This window comes from Mastomys coucha, unplaced genomic scaffold (assembly GCF_008632895.1).
Source record: "Mastomys coucha isolate ucsf_1 unplaced genomic scaffold, UCSF_Mcou_1 pScaffold14, whole genome shotgun sequence".
In the NCBI taxonomy this organism is placed as follows: domain Eukaryota; kingdom Metazoa; phylum Chordata; class Mammalia; order Rodentia; family Muridae; genus Mastomys; species Mastomys coucha.
The window spans coordinates 91374168-91388345 of record NW_022196896.1 but is presented as its reverse complement, the minus strand read 5'-3'; the positions used below and the strand labels follow the sequence as shown (position 1 = coordinate 91388345).

The 14178-nt window shown below is 41.7% G+C and overlaps 1 protein-coding gene across 4 annotated transcripts in view; it reads left to right on the top strand.

Moving 5' to 3' along the window:
- The window catches only part of Idh1 (isocitrate dehydrogenase (NADP(+)) 1), a 28091-nt gene that overhangs the window by 2478 nt on the left and 11435 nt on the right, over window positions 1-14178 (top strand). For 3 of the 4 annotated variants that reach the window (XM_031367768.1, XM_031367766.1, XM_031367765.1), the window contains exons 2-4: window positions 4337-4392; window positions 9107-9244; window positions 13199-13490. In XM_031367768.1, coding sequence (XP_031223628.1) covers window positions 4391-4392; window positions 9107-9244; window positions 13199-13490 — 432 coding nt within the window. In that variant the 5' untranslated portion in view covers window positions 4337-4390. Of the gene's footprint in view, window positions 1-4336; window positions 4393-5358; window positions 5511-9106; window positions 9245-13198; window positions 13491-14178 lie in introns of those variants that run through there. The other variant, XM_031367769.1, reaches the window with a different exon arrangement.

Here is a 14178-nt window from a genome sequence, read left to right as displayed (position 1 = left end):
TTAAACAAAATAAAAATAAAAGTCACTGCCCAGGACAGTGTCGTGGGGCTTTTTGCTTGTGTTTTCTTCTACTAATTTGTATTTTTTTAGGTGTTACATCTAGATATCTAATTCAATTTGAGTTGATTTTTAATATAGTGTGAAATATCGATCTAACTTCTTTCATGTACAGTGGGTATTCAGTTTTTCCCATAACATTCATTACACAGGATATGCTTTCCCCAGGGCCTTTCTGAATAGTAAGTCTGTCATAAGTGGATTTACTTCTGCTCTTTTCTTTCTATTCTATGGTCTGTGTGTCTGCTTTTGTGCTGAGGACATACTGTTTTGATTACCATAGCTTTGTACTACTTGGAATCTTTTGTTTTTAGGACTACTTTTGTAGTAGTCCTACAAATTATAGAATTACGGGGTTTTTTTTTTCTAGATTTCTGCTTTTTAAACTGGGAAGTGTCATTGGGGGAGCAGGTGAGTTGAAACAATGTCTGTGTAGCCAAAGTTGTCCTCAAACCAGAGATTCTCCTGCCTCACCTCCTGAGTTCTGGGTTTGCAGGACTGAAACACCACACTCAACTCAGTTTTGGTTTCTCAAGACAGGGTTTCTTTGTGCAGTCTTCACTGTCTTGGAACTAGCTTTGTAGACCAGGCTAGTCTCCGATTCTAAGCATTTTAATTTTTTAGTATTATAAGTAAGATTGTTTTCTTGATCTCTTCTAAGGGGTTTGCTGTTAGAGAAAAAAGGACTACTGGCTTTTGTATGTTGGTTGCATGGCATACAATACTACTGAATTTCAGTGCTTCTAAGAGGTTTTAGGTCACATTTTTCTAATCTGAGTTCATATCACCTACAGGCAGGGCCTCTTAGCTTCTTCCACTCCCATCTGGATACTGTTTATGCCTTTCTCTGTCTTGTAGTGTGCTGAGAAATGGCAGGAGTGAGCATCCTCACTTGACAAGACACAAGAGGCTTCCCATTTTCACAATTAACAGCAGACCTGTGGAGTACAATCCCTCTCAGCCTGACATATTGAAAGCACATATTTATTACCTGACCCAGTGAACTAGTTTCCAACATTGCCTGTCCAGTGCCTATAATCAATATACCGTGTAAGAAACTATGGTTTCATTTGGTATATAATGCAAACACTATTTTCTGTTGTTTTTGTTTTTTTGTTTTTTGTTTTTTGTTTTTTGTTTTTTGTTTTTTGTTTTTTGTTTTTTTTTTGGTGGTGGTGATGGTCATGGTAGTGGTAGATTTATTGTTTGTTTACTGTAAGATTCATTTCTAGCTAGACTCTAATGAAATTATCACTCTTTCACACTGCATGTGAAAGTATAAGTGGGTATATGTTTCAGCAAAATGATGTGGTGGATCTAATAAGCACTTTGAAAATGTTTATCCTCCAGTCACACTAGCTCCACTAATCTAGCATTAAGAATTGATAAAGAAAGGCTCTTCTAGCTGCAGGTAAAGCCTTTGTGCACTGAGCTGGCCCAGACAGGGCTCAGTCAACCCCCCAGGTGCCTACAGCCTAGGGATCTTCCAAATCTGAGGATATTTTGAATTTGAGAGTTGCACTTTCCATGTACCAGCATGTCCTCGAAATTCTTATCTTCCCAGATGTCAGATTTAACTACCAACCGTTCCTGTCTGCCCTGGGTAGGTCCGAACCAAGGCTTAGCAGCAGTGTCAGTGAGCAGCAAAACCACAAAGAGCCCGTGTTGAAGGGCTTGCCTAAGAAAGACCCCTACTTAACTAGAAAACCTCCTTTTGTACCTGTTCACAACCAGTTTTCTTACTGACTATTCTCATAGAGATGGTTTGGGCCAATGTGTGGCGGTTGATATTAATGCATGTTTTATGCAGAAGAAAATGTGTTGCTTTTAAGGAATTCTGGCACTGTATGTCCATTTTTATAGACATTATTACTCAACATACTTCAATTAGGTTTCTGTAAAATCCAAATTAAACCTATTCAAAATTTAAAAAAAAAATGAATTGATAAAGAGCATTTTTAACAAGCAAGATAAAGATGGGCTTTACATTGTTATTGATGCAGTGAGGAAATAAAAGAAGAAACAACCAAAGCAAATGACTCCAGAGTAACAGGATCTGACCCACTCTACGTGAGGCAAATGGCCTGCAAGTATGCCAGATGATGAAAACTAGGCAATCATCGGCATACGTTCTCTAGCTAAGTATAACTCATGCCTGTACCCAACACTTGGCATGTGGAGGCAAGAAGATCAGGAGCTCCTGCTACAAAACAAGTTCAAGGTTAACCTGGAGCACATGAGACAATCTTTATTAAAAAGTGCTTTCTTCACAGCGTTGTCTCCCTTCTAAAACCATGTCAGTCTCCTTCAGCATGGCTCCCGATCAGAATGAAAGTAGGGTCTTCCTGCTAAAAGTGCATTCATGAAGTCTTCCAATTCTTCTCTCCAGGCTCTGTCTTTTTCTTACCGTGCTACAGTACTTCTTCTGCACTTGAAAACCTTCTGGGCTAATGGCTTCCATCACATCAGACTCTAATTCTCCTACCCTAGTTCTTCGTTCTCTTTGTGGGTGGGAGGCTCCAATCTTCTACCTGACCCTTAAAGATGCAAATGTGCCTCAGGGTTCTTGCTGGTAGGCTATTCTTCAGCACTTATGGATAATCTCATCACCATCTTCAGAGCTATCAACACACACTAAAGAAACCCATGTTTGGGTCCCCAGCCCTATCATCTCTTCTGAGCTCAGATGTATGTGGCTAGCTGCCTCCTGAACATCCCCATTTTCTTGTCCCACAAGCATTGACCTTAAAGAGTCCTAGAGCTAAATTCATTATCTTGGTCATCCAACCCATGACCCTATCCCTTCCTGTTGAAGGGTGTCTGGCACTCAAAAATCAAGTACAACCATTATCTTTGTTGTTCTCTTGCTGGTTATCTTAACAGATATGTAATGATGACATCATTTTACTTCCCTTCATTTTATTTATTTGCACTTATTGTGTGTGTGTGTGTGTGTGTGTGTGTACACGCTCGAGTGCACCTATATACATATGCATGCTACACCACATGTGTGGAGTTCAGTGGACAACTTACAGAAGTCAGTTCTCTCCTACCTTATGGGTACTGGGGATTGAATTCAGAATATCTGCTTTGGAGGAAAACACCTTGACCTACTGAATCATCTTGCCAGTCCTTTGTTTCTTTTGTGTGTGTGTGTGTGTGTGTGTGTGTGTGTGTGTTTCAGATTATCAAAACGAACATATAGTAGCATTGGAATCTTATAGGCAAGCAGATGCTAAAAGTCATTTTCTGACCCAGGTTTCCATTGATGTTTACAGTAGTGTTCAGACGAGACCTTATTCAAATATTTAGGTGCTTTTATTGAGTAAGTGAAAAAAAATGATAGCAAGTCATAAGAATGGAAAATGCAGTGAGCTACATGAATCTGAGCAGTGAATGTCAGATTCATATTTTTAAGAGAAATGTAATTTTCAGCTAGACATCAGTTGTTAAATCTCATTGTTACTAATAATGGTGATGTATTGTTTTGTGAGGCTAGAGGGGTGGCTCAGTAGGATCAAAGCACTTGCCTTGTGACCTTCTGGCCTGTTTGATCTCCAGAACCTACAACTCTATAAGCTTATTATTTTATGATTCTAGAAGAGCTTCTGCATGAGAATATGAATGGTTTTACCCATTTATTTATTTGAGTATAGAATATTGTTTGTTCTTGATTTTAAAATGGAGTCTTACCAACTTGGAGCTCATTATGTAGACAAGGCTAGCCTGGATCTTGTGGCAGTCCTGCTTCTGCCTCCCAAGTGTAGAGAATACAAACATGCACTACTACACCTGGCTTATTTTGTAATAATTTAATCTAATTCAATAGCATCTACAAATATTCTCTCGCAGTGGTATATCAGCTCATGCACTATAGCCCTTGGAAATATGATTTCAGATGGAGACATGCACATAAGTGCCATATTTCCTATCTCAGTGTCTTAGAAACAGATAGATATACAGTCCATGCTTAGCACATATTTAGAACTTGGTTGAAGATGTTTATATTTAAATTCACCTTGGCTCTGTATGATATCCTATACATTCTTCTTACTTTTTCCATCATCTATAGTCAATACTTCTTATTGTGTTATATTCTGTGTTTATTGAATTTATTCTAAAATGCTTTCTGGAATAAGTATGGCTATAAATACTTACTTTTAGTAATATAAGCAATATGAGCCTGATGTGGTAGTAAATAACGTTTACAATATCACGTGATTTAAAGTGAGATTAGAGCTGAAAGTATAAACTCACACACCCTCTAATTATTTCATAGGAATAAACGGAGGTCGCAGCTAATACCTAGTTAATCAACGTAACAGCTGACACCATGTAAGTGATTCCTTTTCCACCTTCGCGCCCCCTAGCGTCCAAAATGAATCTTACTAACTGCCGTGTATTCATAACTTTTTCAATACATTACTGGTTGTTTTAAAAGCGAATGGAGCGTTGAACCTTGACCAATCAAGAATAATCTATTGTCCTACAAGTCATAATATTCTCCTTTTCAAGACTAAGGAATACAGATAGAAAAATCTCTGGAAAGATTGGAATATTTTTAACCACTCTTAGAATTCCAAGATCCTATATCGTGTATCCCTAGTGCAGCTTCATTGCAACCCAGAAAATAAACCTCATTGTCTTCCACGGCAAATGGTGAGTGAGGCTTATTTAAATAGGTGAATTTAAATAGTAACAGTTGGGAATACGGATCATTAGTAGTGGAGGGAATTACTGGGGTGGAATGCTGAAGCTCTGTAACAGCTTCAGCATGAAAATATGAATGGTTTTACTCATATATTTATTTGTGTGTAGGGTATTGTTTGTTCTTGATTTTGAAATGGAAACAGCGCTCTGTTTAGCCTTTGCATTCTAGCAGAATCTGTAGTCCTCGCATGCCTTTAAAAAAAAAAAAAAAAAAACCCACACGCACATTCTTCAAAGGGCACAATCCAGCCCTAAGAGGTATCCGGAGACTCCTGGAAGGGATCCAGTCTAGGGAGGGCTCCCTGTTTTGTACCTTTTACAGAGAAACTGGATACTCAACGCTGGGGTTCCTAGATAGTTGCGGAGCCCAGAACACTCGGCCTCAGCACATCCGGTAGCCTGCCAGTAGGTGGCGTTCTCGCTCCTCAGCTGCAGGGTGTTCCCGAGGACTCCCGGCGGCGTGGTAGTCCCATCCCCCACCGGGAACACCCGAAGGCTGCATCCCAGACTTATTCTCAATCTATGCCTCCGCCCACTCCACAAAGTCCACGGGGACGAATGGCGTTGCGGAGGGGGCGGGGCTACGGGAGGTGGGCTGAGGGGGTGGGGCCTGGGAGGAGACAAAGCCGGGAAGAGTTAAAAAGCCTTGACCCTGCCCCTGGGCTTCCGAGCGAAGGTTGTGGCGGATGCTGATCTAACTGGGGACCGGTTGGGACAGCTTGTGTGCGTGCGGGTGTCAGCCGGTGAGTAGCTGGGGTGCCTCCGGCTGCAAACGGGCGCTCCTTCCCCTCCCTGCAGGTGCCCCAGGGCTTAGAGAGGCAGCCACCGCCCCTTACTATTAAACTATCCTGTAGAGGGCTGGAGTGAGAAAAAAGGAAGAAACCCCAAGTCTTGGCTGTGCAGAGATGAACTCAGTGGCAAGGCCCTGGTACAACCAGGGACGCTTCCAGAGTTTGGGCTTAGGGAAGGAAAATGGCAGTAGTAGAGTGCTATTTGCCTATCTGTATAGAAGGGCGCTTCCATGGTTGGAATCGATTTGGGAGGCGAGGACGTTGCAAGCATTGACAAGTGGCAAGACAGATCTGCACCCGCAGAGGAGAATTTAGTTTTGAGGTGGACGCACAGAATACTTGAGTGTTGGGTTAAAAGGAATAGGCAGGAAAACTGTTTGCAGAACGTAAGCCAGGAATTTAGGCGTGCACCCCATCAAGGTTCAGGGATGGGACCTGCCTAGAGGCCGGAGAAGGGCTAATGAGAGTGTGAGGGAGGAGGTGCAGGTAGGCGGGCCTCCAGCTTGTCTATAGTTTTTGCTTAACCACTTGGGGGCGCCCAGGGGATTCGATTCCAGAGAAGTTCTGCAGCCATCTCAGTGGACCTGGTATTTAAAAGGTCCTGGCACGGCTGAGAGGAGGGGCTGGTGTGGGGATCTGGAAGAAGGAACCGAGACAGCTTCATTAGCAGAGCTTGCACAACGCCCACAAGGATATCTCCTGTCTCAGTGTCATCCGAGGTCGAGCAAACCAGAGACCCGCAAAAAGCCAAAGAGCTAGGCGCTCACTCTAGGACACGCCTTCCTGTGGTGTGAGCATGTGTGCACGCACCGATATTTGTACTCCTGTGACCTTTATTTGGCAGGCTCCTGTGCAAATAAACTGCCCTTTGCCCCTCCAGATACATTCAAGCACTGTACTTTAAACCAGATAAACTGGGCTGTCCGGCTGGTATTAAATCCAAATAAATCCTCCTGGCAGGGGTATTTGTATGTTAAGACTTTCTGTTCCCGACTTTGCTTTGTTTTGGGAGATAAAGTGAAACGACGGTTGCATAAGTCATCAAAATTGAGAGGCCTTGTTATAATTGAAGTCTGTTCGCCAGCAAGATGAGAATTAGCAATTTCACCCTCTAATCTGATTTCCTTAATGTGGACCCACTGTATAGTTAATTGGGAGTTAATACAAGTGTAGGCACTGGAAAAGAGGGAAGCAGGAATTTTCCAACAATATACTGCAACTACTTCCTTAGAGTCCCCACATATTTTGCAACTTGAACTTGGCTGAGGAAAAAAAAATTGAATCAAGATAGAAACAAGATTTATGGAAGTAAAATTAAGTAGGGCAAAGGGTTCCTATTGCTTAACTAGTCTAGTATGTTTGTTTTCTGGAATTGCACAGGCTGTCAGATTGGAAACCGGCAGCCTTCAGACTATGTAAATAAGCTGGTAGCTATTGGACTTGGGTCACACTTTCTTTTAAAAGTTGGGATTGGGTGGAGTCAGAAAATGGGAGACCCAAGAAGTCAGGGAATCTAGAGGTACCTGAAGCCCAAACATGCCATGGAAATCAAATCCAGAAGAAGTGCAATAGTAGTCAAAATACACTTCTTTAATTAACAGGTGCTAAAAAAGTCAATAGATGAAGCAAAGGAAATCTGGCTTGTATCATTCTTTGGTGCATTCTGCGATATAGAAAGATTACAGCAGAGTACATACTCACCAAGAAGGAAATAACAAAGCAAAACAAAAAGTGCAGACATTGTGATCTTTTATTAGCTGTATTTACCATCGCAGAAAAATAGCCTAGTCATAACTGTTGTGTAATGCTGTGTAGGAACATGACCATGAAAATACAGTATCAAAACTGAGATAAGTTTGCTGTCTCTTGTTTGCCTTTAAAAGTATGGCCATGGTGAAAATGGACTCAGGGTACCACTTCAATGCTGGAAATAGGATTCTAGAAATGCAAATCTCAGAAATAAAAATGGAATTTGAGAGTTGGGAAAATATTCCTGGCTTCTTGTGAGGAGCTGTGATCTACTGTCTAATAGTCGTTACTTTTTCATTTTTTTTTAATTTAAGGATCCAATTAGTTTAGCTATACTTTTCAAGACAGCTTTAGGTTGTTATCTAATTGCTTTAAAGTCTCCCAACTTTTCTGTTCCTCAACTATAACGTGGATAAATCTGCCATTGCATTTCTGGAAAGAAAGTTCCCATTTTAGTGTCAGTTGTATGACAGAACAGGGCACTTGTTGCCTAGGGAAATGCAACACACTCAGCCAATACAGGGATCCTAGGACAGGACAAAGTGGAGACACCACCAAAGTCCAACTTGGCGAGCCCAAGAGTACCGTTGGGATTACTTACCAGAATGTGGGTAGGAAGCAAAAATGGCTCTGCACTACCTCACCCCAGCATGGGTAAGAACTCACAAAAGCTGGGAACCCCGTGCACACCGCACAGCCAGCCTGCTGGCAGCTCAACAGGTTGGAGACTGTCCTTTCAGGTGGCAGGCCTGGGTCTGATCTCACATACCTTCTTCAAAGCCTGGTTTCCCTAGTCTAAGAGTCTCAACTTTTATTGTTTACTCTGTCAGAGTAGAGCCTAGCAACTCTGCTGGGTTTCAGGGACATCCTGAAGCTCTTTTTTGAGTTGTTTACCTTCTTGTTGAAAGACCTTAGTGTAGGATAGAATGTTTCAATCACAGAGAAAACGGTTACACAATAGTATCCTATAAGGAATAGATAGTCTCGGAGGTTCAGGGGTCCTTTGCCCCCTGAAAACACAAGCATGTTATTCTTTAAGCCTTGAAGTTTCTCTTTTTCCAAGCAGTCACCTTTGCCTTTTATTTGGAATCAGATAAATTAATACTTTTGGGTTGTTTTGAGACAGGGTTTCTAGTGTAGCCCTGGCTGTCCTGGAACTTGCTCTGTAGACCAGGTTGGTCTCGAACTCTGAACCACTTGCCTGGCATTCACCATCACTGTCTGGCAAATAAATACTTTTTAAAGGGATGGACTTACTAGAACAATGTAGTGTCCTATCATACAAACAGCTGCTCTTGCCCCTGAAAAGACAAAGATACAGAGCAGGACTTGAGATACGAAGAAACATAACTTGAATAAGCCTGTGTACTAAGCAATGGCCTTTCTGTATCCTGATTTCTCTATCTGAGAAATCACTTTAGTAATCCTGAGTCATCTCTGTGCTAACAGATCTGCCCTTGTAATGGTTGAGATAATGATTGCATTATTAAGGGTGTGTTTCATGGTCAGGTTCCCCTACACTTTAGCCATATGGCCTTGGCAAAGCTATTCATCTCTCAAGTGGGAAAATAGTTTCTTACAGAGTCATCTTACAGTCCTGATTCAGAAGCAACATGTAAAGCATTGTAGCTGTGTCTTGCACAGAGAAGTTCTCAGTTGTGTTGGTAAATGTAATTGTGACTGTCTATGTAACTGTGCTATTATATAAATTGTTCTTTTTTAATAGTCACCAATTCATTGATACTTCATTTCTACTTTATAACATGACAAGGTGCATGTCTTTTTTTTTTTTTAATTAGGGTTATTGAAGTAAAAATGTCCAAAAAAATCCATGGCGGTTCTGTGGTGGAGATGCAAGGAGATGAAATGACACGAATCATTTGGGAATTGATTAAAGAAAAACTCATTCTTCCCTATGTGGAACTGGATCTGCATAGGTAAATAAATGAATTGCTCTCCTCTGTAACTAGCAAACAATTGTTATTTCAAACTGTACCTGATATTTTTTATTACATATAAAATACCTGTGTTTTGTGATTAAAGGTTTTAAGGGGTGTTTTTTGTTGTTTGGGTTGGGTTTTGGGGTTTTCTTTGAGACATAGAGACTTGCTATGTAGCCCAGATTGGCCTTGAACTCACAAAAGTCTTCCTGCATCAGCTTCCCAAATGCTAGGACAACAGTCATACGACACAATTCTTAGCCAAAGCTTATTTTTTTATCTTAAATATATGCAGGTGAATCTGTTTTTTTGAATTTGTGTGTGTATGCGTGTGCACATTCCACAGCATCCTTGTGGAGATCGGGCCAGCCACCTGATGGAAGTAGACTCTCCTTCTACCATGTGGGCTCAAAGGATCAAACTCTCAACCTCAGATCATCAGGCTCAGGAGCAAGAATCCTTACCCCCTGAGCCATTGCTCCTCAGCCCTTCTACTGTTTCAACATACTGTTAGAAAAAGTGGAATTGCCAATTATTTCAAAGTTAAGCACTATCAAAGAAACATGTCTAACTCTGTTGGCCCTATGAATGTCTTAATACATCAGCTGTGTAGAGCAGTGGGTATATTTCTTGTGGAAGGAAAAAAATAGAGGACAAGAAAAAACATGAACTAAATGCAGAGACCTCATGTTTGTCCTTTCCAGCTGGCTCTTCTGCACATCTGCTGAGTCAGTGGGCGGGGCTTTCCTTTTCCTCCTGCATCTTCTGTCCTCTTCCTGCTATGTGCCAGAATACCCACCCTTCAGAAGCAGCTCCCAGGAGTCCTGTGTCCCCTCACCCTAGGCTTGTTGTGTTTAGAGGCAGATTAGGAAGTATGTTATTTATTCACTTCTTTTTCCTGGTGTTTTTCCTTTTTTTTTTTCTTTTTGTTTTGCTTTGTTTTTTTGTAACCCTGCCTATCCTGGAACTCACTCTGTAGGCCAGGCTGGTCTCGAACTCAGAGATCCACCTTCTTCTCTCTCCAGGCACTGGTACTAAGGGTGTGTTTTACCACCTACTGACCTGTCTGCTCCTGGTGTTTTTCATAAGCTTACTCCTTGCTCTATTGCACATTTGAACTAATTAGAGACAATTTTTTTTTTTTAATGGTGAAGTGGTCAAAGGCTGGCATGATATAATATTAAGCAATATATTTAAGGCAAACTATTGATGTCTGCCTTTGCCTTGTCCCAGAATCACTCTGTACACACCCTGTTGCTTAGTTGGGTGCAGTTATTTAGTTCATGTTATGTCATTAGCTACCTTTTGATTGGGTAAATCTATGCTGCTGGTACTGTCTATATTATAACCAAAATAAGATCAATATTGTAGTTGCTTAAGACCTCCTAAACATAGAGAAACGAGAAGGAGGGACATTTTAGGAACTTTCCATTCAGAACTTTGCATGGCAATAAGTGAACTCCCACCCCCCTCCACCACCTACACACACACACACACACACACACACACACACACACAGCATGGAAACGGGATTGTTTTCAGAGGTTTTAATTATAGGTTAGGCTACATGTGTATATGTGTGCAGTGTGCTTACCTGGTGCCTGGAGGGGCAGGAAAAGGGCATCAGATTGCCTGAAAGGGAGTTAGACATGGTGGTGAGCCAGCACATAGATGCTGGCACCGAACCAACCCAGGTCCTCTTCAAGAGCAGTCAGTGCTCTTAACCACTGAGCCATCTCCCCAGACCATTTTTTTTTTTTTTTTTTTGGTTTTGGTTTTGGTTTGACTATTGTTTTGCTTTGTTGTTTTGAGATAGGACCCATCCATGTAGCCCTGGTTAGCTTGAACCTTACTATATAGACAGACCAAGCTGACCTGGAAGCCATTGTTCCAGCTAAATGCTTTGAGATACTTATCTGGAAGCAAAATTTCTTGTACTTATGTAGCATGCTCTCTCTCTCTCTCTCTCTCTCTCTCTCTCTCTCTCTCTCTCTCTCTCGTGTGTGTGTGTGTGTGTGTGTGTATGATGCACGTAGCTATACATATAGGCCAGAGGACAACCTTGGGTATCTTTTTTTTTTCTTTTGAGGCAGCCCTTTCACTGGACCAGCCAGCAAGCCCTAGGATCTGGAATCCTCTCTACTCTGAGATTACATATGCATAAACATATGTAGTGGGTTTTTTATGACCAGCCCTTTTCTGTCTCTGAAGGTGGATTCTGAACTCAGGTGGGATTGAACTCAAGTCCTCATGCTTGCAAAACAAGCACTTTAGTGACCGATCTTTCTCCCCGGCCTGCATTAGGCATGTTAAAGGAGAGCCCTTGTGGCTCATCCAGTAATCCCAGCTCTTAGAAAGCTAAGGCAAAGGGTCACTGTGACCTCCAAGCTAGCCTTGGCTAGAATGTGAGGCCCTAAGAAGAAAAGAGTACATGACTCTCGGCTAGGAAAGGCACAGACAGATTTTTAAATAGTTCCCGAGTTACCATGATCACCTGGTTATTATTGTAAGGAAGGGTGTGGGTTAGAGTTTTGTTGTTGTTGTTATTATTTTTTTAATAGAGGCTGCATAGTGGTCTAGACCATTTCTTTTCTTTCTCCTGGAAATATTAAAAGAAGGCAGAAAAAAAAAATCCCTCTCCATTTGCAGATAGATTCTCCTGAAAAAGGCTCCTGTAACATGGAAAGTATCCACATTTCCTATGGAGCTGCGATTGTATATCTGTAGATATTCAGCACTTCTAGGCACAAAAGATAAGAAAGTATGTGGCTCTGTGACATGTATATGAGTTCTCTAAAGCCAAAGCAAAACATACTTTTGTTTGGAAACACAAACTGACTCTCTGTGTTTGCACCAGCAGTTGGGATAGGTCGGGAAAGGAAGGAGCAAACCCGGAAAGAGAAAGGCAGCTTAGTTATTAGCTGGTTTGGAGAGCTGGGACTTTTCTGTAAGGCCACGGAGAGCAAAATAAATCACTTAGTGATTTCCTGTAGGTTTAGGGGTGTTTTTTTGGGGGGGAGGGGTGTTTGGTTGTTTTGTGTTTTAGTTTTCTGGCTTTTTCAAAACGTGTGTGTGTGTGTGTGTGTGTGTGTGTGTGTGTGTGTGTGTTCACGTGTGTGTATAGCCCTGCTGCCCTGAAACTTGCTCTGTAGCTCAGGCTGGCCTCAAACTCAGAGATTTCTCTCTGCCTCTCAAGTGCTGAAGTTAAAGAAAAGGTATGTGCCAGCGCCTCCCAACTTGTATTACTTTTAATAAACCATTACATACTTAGGCTTTATGGTTATTTTCTGTGCTCTGTGGACAGCCAGTATTCATTCCTGTATGAATAGTCTGCACTATTGGAGCTGGAACTAAATACAGTGTATACAAGATGCTTGTGGATTCCATTGCTTATCCAATAAACTACAGGCTTGTTTCCAGAACAAAGATGTAGGGGAAGGTTCACTGTATGACTAACTGGATTTAACAAAAGAGTTCTCACTTCTTTTGGCACTGATCAGCAAGAGCTAACCTTCCCACCACTTCAGTACCAGAAATATAAAACAGCCCTTTAATCCTTTTACCTCGACACCCCTTTACTCACAGAGTATAAAACTTACAATGGGAAAATAAGGTTAGACTTGACTAATTTGTTCACTAGTTGTGTGGATGGAAGCCAGGCCAAAGGGTTGCTCTAAGCTGTTGCAGCCTTCAAATGGCAAAAAACAGGAGGCCATTTAGCAGACTGCGTAGTTTCCTGATAGGCAGCTTCCCATCTGAGGGAGGCAGGGTGAAGCCTCTTAGTTTAGCTTTACTTTTGTTTGCAGGCTAAGCACCTATGTTTTGTTTGATGCTAAAACTTGACATACTTAGATGTTTTCTGGTCTTCACTTTGGCCCGGCAAGCTCTGTGTGCAGGTTGCAGCCTGTCAGTTTGTCTACACAATTGCCCTGACATCTCTCCTTCTCCAAGCTATGATTTAGGCATAGAGAATCGTGATGCCACCAATGACCAGGTCACCAAAGATGCTGCAGAGGCTATAAAGAAATACAATGTTGGCATCAAGTGTGCTACCATCACCCCCGATGAGAAGAGGGTTGAGGAATTCAAGTTGAAACAAATGTGGAAATCACCAAACGGCACCATCCGAAACATTCTGGGTGGCACTGTCTTCAGGGAAGCAATTATCTGCAAAAACATCCCCCGACTAGTGACGGGCTGGGTCAAGCCCATCATCATCGGCCGACATGCATATGGGGACCAAGTAAGTCATTTGAGTGAGCATAATTTGATTTTTCATGTTTATTTTTCACAGACCTTTAGCTCCAGTATCTATGTTTGTTCTTTGGGCATCTGTGCCCTTAAGAGAGGTCCAATATATATTATGCATAAGGCATAAGCTACAAATTTACATATGTTTAGGAAATGGTAAAAATACAGATAAACTTTCTGGGTTTTTTGGTTTTTGGTTTTTTGGTTTTTTGGTTTTTTGGTTTTTTGGTTTTTTGGTTTTTCAAGACACTGTTTCTCTGTGTAGCCCTGGCTGTCCAGGAATTCACTCTGTAGACCAGGCTGGCCTCAAACTCAGAAATCCCCCTACCTCTGCCTCCCAAGTGCTGGGATTAAAGGCATGTACCACCACTGCCTGACTAAACTTTCAAATAAGTACCCATCTTAACACATTTTTCCCCAAATATCCTTTTGTTAAGTTATTCCATACGATATCGCCATTTTTGCATTGGTAAGGTCATATGCTCACATCAGTGGTTTCAGTGCCGGCTGTGCAGTGGGATCTTGTCATGAGATGCTCTTGCTGTGGGTGGGGTGGTAATGGTGACGGGTTTTTTGCATTGCTGCTTTGGTTTGTTTTGGGTTTTTAAGTTTGTTTGTCTGTCTTTGTTTTTGTTTTGTTTCACTTCTAGTATTTGAGTATCACCACAGATTCATTGAAA